Here is a 5180-nt window from a genome sequence, read left to right as displayed (position 1 = left end):
TATATGTATATATGTATATATATACATCCCTATTTTATATATATATATATATATATATATATATATATATATATATATATATAAGGGCTGGGAATGTGGCTTAGTGGTAGAGTGCTTGCCTAGCATGCATGAAGTCCTGGGTTCAATTCCCCAGGACCACATAAGCAGGAAAAGCCAGAAGTGGCGCTGTGACTCAAGTGGTAGAGTGCTAGACTTGAAGCTAGCCTTGAAGGGAGGCTCAGGGACAGTGCCCAGGCCCTGAGTTCAAGCCCCAGTACTGGCCAAAACAAAAAAATTTGGGAGCCAGTGGCTCATGCTTAAAATTCTAGCTACTTGGGCTGGGAAGATGCTCAGTGGTAGAGTGCTTGCATTGTATGCATGAGGCCCTGGGTTTGATTCCTCAGCACCACATAAGCAGAAAAAAGCTGGAAGTGGCACTGTAGCTCAAGTGGTAGAGCGCTAGCCTTGAGCTGAAGAGCTGAGGGATAGTGCCCAGGCTCAGAGTTCAGGCCCCACAACCGACCAAAAAAAAAAAAAAAAAAAATCCTAGCTACTCAGAAAGCTGAGATATAAAGATTGTGGTTCAAAGCCTGCCAGGGCAGGAAAATCCCCTTGAGACTCTTCTCTCCAATTAACTATTCAAAAAATGTAAGTGGAGCTGTGGTTCAGCAGACTGCTAGCCTTGAGCAAAAGAGCTTAGGGACAGTGCTCAGGCCCCATGACTGACAAAAAAAAATTGGAGGCATGGCTCAGCTAATGAGTGTCAGGCACCAAGTTCAAGTTCCAGTCACAGACCAAAAGAAAGAAAGAAAAACTGAAGAAGTTACTTTTATTGAGGTGCCTGTGAGTGTGGGAGACCTACACTCCCCTCAGTACAATCTCATGGGTGGAAAGGACCAGGCTTCTGGACTATTCTGGGATACCACCCAGGAGAGGCTGGGCAGTGGGGCAGGGGGGCTGGGGCTCCAGTCCAGAGCAGATGATTGAGGAAACAAGGGTGATAGCTGAGGTAGGGGCTGAGGTGGTCCGATATCCCAGGATCGGGGAGGAGGTGGTGAAGCAACTAGCCAGATACTCTTCAGCAGGTCAAAGGCTGTTGGGGGTCCCCAAGTTGCCGCAGAGGGTGATGGCAACGAGGGCAACGGGGGTGGCCAGGGACCTGTAGGTGGCGCCAGGTTCACCCTGTTTGCTGTGGGAGAGCTGGGAGCATGAGACATTGCAAAGGTGAGCTCCTTTTTGCCCTGGTGTTTTCTCTGCCTCTCTGCCCTGGGGGCCTGCTCAGGGCTGTTGATCCAGGAAAGTGCAGTCCTTCTTCTTCCAGGATCCCTAGGCTTGGTCCCTGCCACAGAGGACAGAAGCATGAGAAACAGCTGGGCTAGAGCAGAGAAGGCAAAAGGGAAGGCCGGGGATAGGAGATGAGTTCACCTGGCAGAGGGGTTTGGCAGCCTCGAAGCACCAGGGCAAGGTCAGGCACACAGCCATGGCGGGCCTGTAAGGCTCCCACGATGGTATCCCTAGCCTCCTGCATCAGGTTCCTCTTGGGGAAGGCCTGTGGCAGAATCAGCTGACACTGCAGCTCCCTCAGCAGTTCCCCCAAGTCAGGGAGTTTGGGGGAAATAGGTGAGCTTGTGCCCAGATCTCCAGGCACCTGGGTCTCCTTGTCTTTTGATTGCAAGACAGATTCTTGGATGTTTGGACCTGGACTGGGGGAGGGCCTGGTGAGGAGCAGGGGACTGCCTGATTCCAGGGTACCAGAGTTTAGCAGCCTGGCCACATCCAAAGATTTCACCTCGTGATTGAAAAGACCTCGGTGCTCTCGGCTCAGCCTGCCTTGGGTTATGACTACAAACTTGGAAGCAGTGGTGGCCACAGGATTCTGGATGGCCATTGGTAAATCTCGACTGGATAGGGGAGGATCCTGCCGGATCAATGACCTCTGGCTGCCCACTAGGGCCTTGTTCCGCTCCCGCCTCGTTTTTCGACGGCGGATACGGCCAGGTTTCTCAGATTGCTGGAAAGGCTGAGGGGCTGGTCCTCGGGGGTCCATGGTGTCCTGGAAGATAAAGATAAGAGTAGTCATCTGGTATGGATAAGCCAGCATGAGTAGCAAAGTAATAAGAGATGGTTGGGATGGGGGAAGCATAATTGTATCATTCAGACACAAGAGGGGAAAAAAGGAAGTGAGTAGAGAGCAACTGACAAAGGCCTGGCTGAGGAGGGAGTCCTGGAAGAGGATGAGATAGTGATGGCTCATAGGAAGAGATGTCCCAGAATGGAGAGAAGATAGTCGATTGGGAAAATAGCTTAAAAAGATAAATCATGCTGGGCACTGGTGGCTCACGCCTATAATCCTAGCTACTCAAGAGGCTGAGATCTGAGGATCAGGGTTCAAATCCAGCATGGGCAGGAAAGGCTGTGAGACTCTTATCTCCAATAAACCACTCAGAAGCCCAGAAGTGGCGCAGTGGCTCAAGTGATAGAGGGCTCCGCCTTGAGCTGAAGAGCTCAGGGATAGAGCCCAGGCCCAGAGTTCAAGCCCCATGACCGACCCCCCCCAAAAAAAACATCCTATGATTGGAGGATCTAGGGCATGAGAATAGGATTTGGGACAGAGGAGAACTCCAGAGGCGGAGGAGGTGTGGGATGATGCAGACAAGTGGACAGCGATGATGGTCCAGAAAAGTAATAGAGTGGGAGAGCCTGAAAGAGGGGGGTGGGGTGGGGAGAATGTCCTCTGAGACAGAAAAGGCGGCAAGAAGGTGATGGGAGTTAGCAGGGCGTGCAGGACTGGTCCTGAGGGGAGGCCTTAAAGCAGGAGGCAGGTGGGGGGCAGTTGCCCTAGGGCAGGAGACAGAATGCTGGGGGGGCCACAGTTGGTGGGGCAGGGGGAGGGGCACGTCACCGACGTCTGTCCCAACGAACCCCACCCCACTCACTCCACGTGGCCGTGGAGAGCAATGGCTTCTTTTCTGTGAGGAGACCTGTCGCCTCGAAGCCGCCCGCGCTCCTCTGGACCTCAAGCTCGTGTCTGGGCCTCAAGACGCGTCGCACGTCTTCACGTCGTCGCACATATGAACGCAAGCACGTATGTAGCTATACCTGCACGTGCACGCACGCGCACGCCCACACGCACGCACTCAGACTCCTTTTAGCACTCAGACTCCTAGGATGAGGTCTTCTGAGTGCCGGTTATAGGCCCCGCCTCTCCCAATGTTATTTGACACCTCCCTTTCGCCAATTGGCTGTTCTCCCTTAGCCAACCCCTTCCTGAATTCTGATTGGCTTAGACAGCTATTGGTGGACCGTCTGATGGTCAAGTAGGAAGGTGCGAGGAAAAGGTCCATGTTCTCTCCCCAACACACAGGTCTCTCAGTGGAGATGATTCCCGGAGAGTCAGAACTAGGGTTAGAACTAGACTACTTAGGTTAAATACCTAAACTGGTACGTTGGAGTCAGTTGTATGTTTGTAACTATTCAGAGGCTCGGGATTCTTGTTTGGTACTGGGGCTTGAACTCAGGATCTCTGTATTCTTTGCTTGGCTTTTTCCCTCTCGAGGCTGGTGCTCTACCACTTGAGCCCACACCTCTACTTCCAGAGCCTCAGTTTCCTTATTTGTAAAATGGAATGATTCAGGTTAGATACAAATAACTTGAAACAGTGCCTGATAAATGAATGAATGCGTGAATGAATGAGCTGAGGCTTTTTTGTTGGTGGTGGTGGTGGTAGATATGGAGTGGAAGATATGTTTTCCACTATGTGTTACTTCAGAAACTGTCCTTTCACCTCTCTGTTTGTTTGTTTTTTTAATTTTTTTAATTTTATTTTATCTTATTTTTTGCCAATCCTGGGACTTGTACTCAGGGCCTGGGCACTATCCCTGAGCTTCTCTGTGTTCAAGGCTAGCACTCTTAACACTTGAGCCACAGCGCCACTTGCAGCTTTTTCTGTTTATGTGGTACTGAGGAATCGAACCCAGGGCTTCATGCATGCTAGGGCGAGCACTCTACCACTAAGCCACATTCCAAGCCCTCATCTCTCTATTTTATCTGCCTACCCTTGTCCCTTTCAGACTTCACATTTTGGTCTTTGAAGACATGTTGGCCTGAAAGTTTTGATCCTCTTGCCTAAGCTTCTGGAGTGTTGGGCTTACACGCATGTGACACCACACCCAGCCTGCTCAAATTTTCCTTAATTTTTTTTTGTCTTCTCTTTTTTGGTATTAGGGCTCAAACTCAGAATGTTGCACTTGCTAGGCCAGCCCTCAAACTTTATTATTATTATTTTTTTTTGTCGGTCGTGGGGCTTGAACTCTGGGCCTGGGCACTGTCCCTCAGCTCTTCAGCTCAAGGCTAGCCTTCTATCACCTGAGACACAGCACCACCTCTGGTTTTCTGGTAGTTAATTGGAGATAAGTTTCTTGGACTTTTCTGCCTGGGCTGACTGGGTTCAGATCTTCAGATCTCAGCCTCCTGAATAGCTAGGATTACAGGTTTGAGCCAGCACCCGGCTCAAACTTTTTTCTTTTGTTTTTGCTGGCCCTGGGACTTGAACTCAGGGCCTATGTGCTGTAGGATGGAAGACTGGATTGCCTCTGCTGTGTCCTTTTTCAAAGAGTGGGTGGGAGTCGGAATGTTTTTAGCCTGCTGCCTGGGAGGATGCGTGGTCTGCCTATGGTTGGTCTGTCGCCTTTCACCGTCACCAGGTGCCACGGGATTGGCTGGGGACTCTACGTGGCTCGCGCATGCGCAAAGCCCAGGACCCACCATCCCGCCAAGCACCGCCTGAAAGGGAGTGGTTACCTCAAAGCTGCAAGGGAGTGGGCGCCATCTTGTAATGGCGTTTACCCTGGCTCCCTACACTGAGCCTCTTTTTGCTTAAGGCCAGCACTCTACCATTTGAGCCACAGCACCACTGCTGGCTCTTTCTGAGTAGTTTATTGGAGATAAGAGTGTCTCAAAAGCCGGGGCGCTGGTGGCTCATGCCTGTAATCCTAGCTACTCACAAGGCTGAGAGCTGCAGATTGTGGTTCAAAGCCAGCCCAGGCAAGAAAGGCCAAAAAACTCTTATCTCCAATAAACCACTCAGAAAACTGGAAGTGGTGCTGTGGCTCAAGTGGAAGAGCTCTTGCCTAGAGCTGAAGAGCTGAGGGACAGCACCCAGACCCAGAGTTCAAGCCCCA

At 51.0% G+C, this 5180-nt stretch overlaps 1 protein-coding gene across 1 annotated transcript; it reads right to left on the bottom strand.

The window, feature by feature from the left end:
- Positions 1-846: 846 nt before the first annotated feature.
- On the bottom strand, positions 847-3061 carry Prr19 (proline rich 19). Its single transcript, XM_069998990.1, has 3 exons — positions 2937-3061; positions 1426-2053; positions 847-1339 (listed from the first exon to the last, which is right to left on the bottom strand). The coding sequence occupies exons 2-3, from the start codon at positions 2045-2047 to the stop codon at positions 870-872; spliced, it is 1092 nt and encodes a 363-aa protein (XP_069855091.1). The 5' UTR covers positions 2048-2053; positions 2937-3061; the 3' UTR covers positions 847-869.
- Positions 3062-5180: the final 2119 nt, after the last annotated feature.

The sequence above is a fragment of the Dipodomys merriami genome, unplaced genomic scaffold (assembly GCF_024711535.1).
Source record: "Dipodomys merriami isolate MVZ:Mamm:240054 unplaced genomic scaffold, mDipMer1.0.p SCAF_52, whole genome shotgun sequence".
In the NCBI taxonomy this organism is placed as follows: domain Eukaryota; kingdom Metazoa; phylum Chordata; class Mammalia; order Rodentia; family Heteromyidae; genus Dipodomys; species Dipodomys merriami.
Note: the sequence above shows the minus strand (reverse complement) of the source record. Positions and strands in the feature narration are given on the sequence as shown.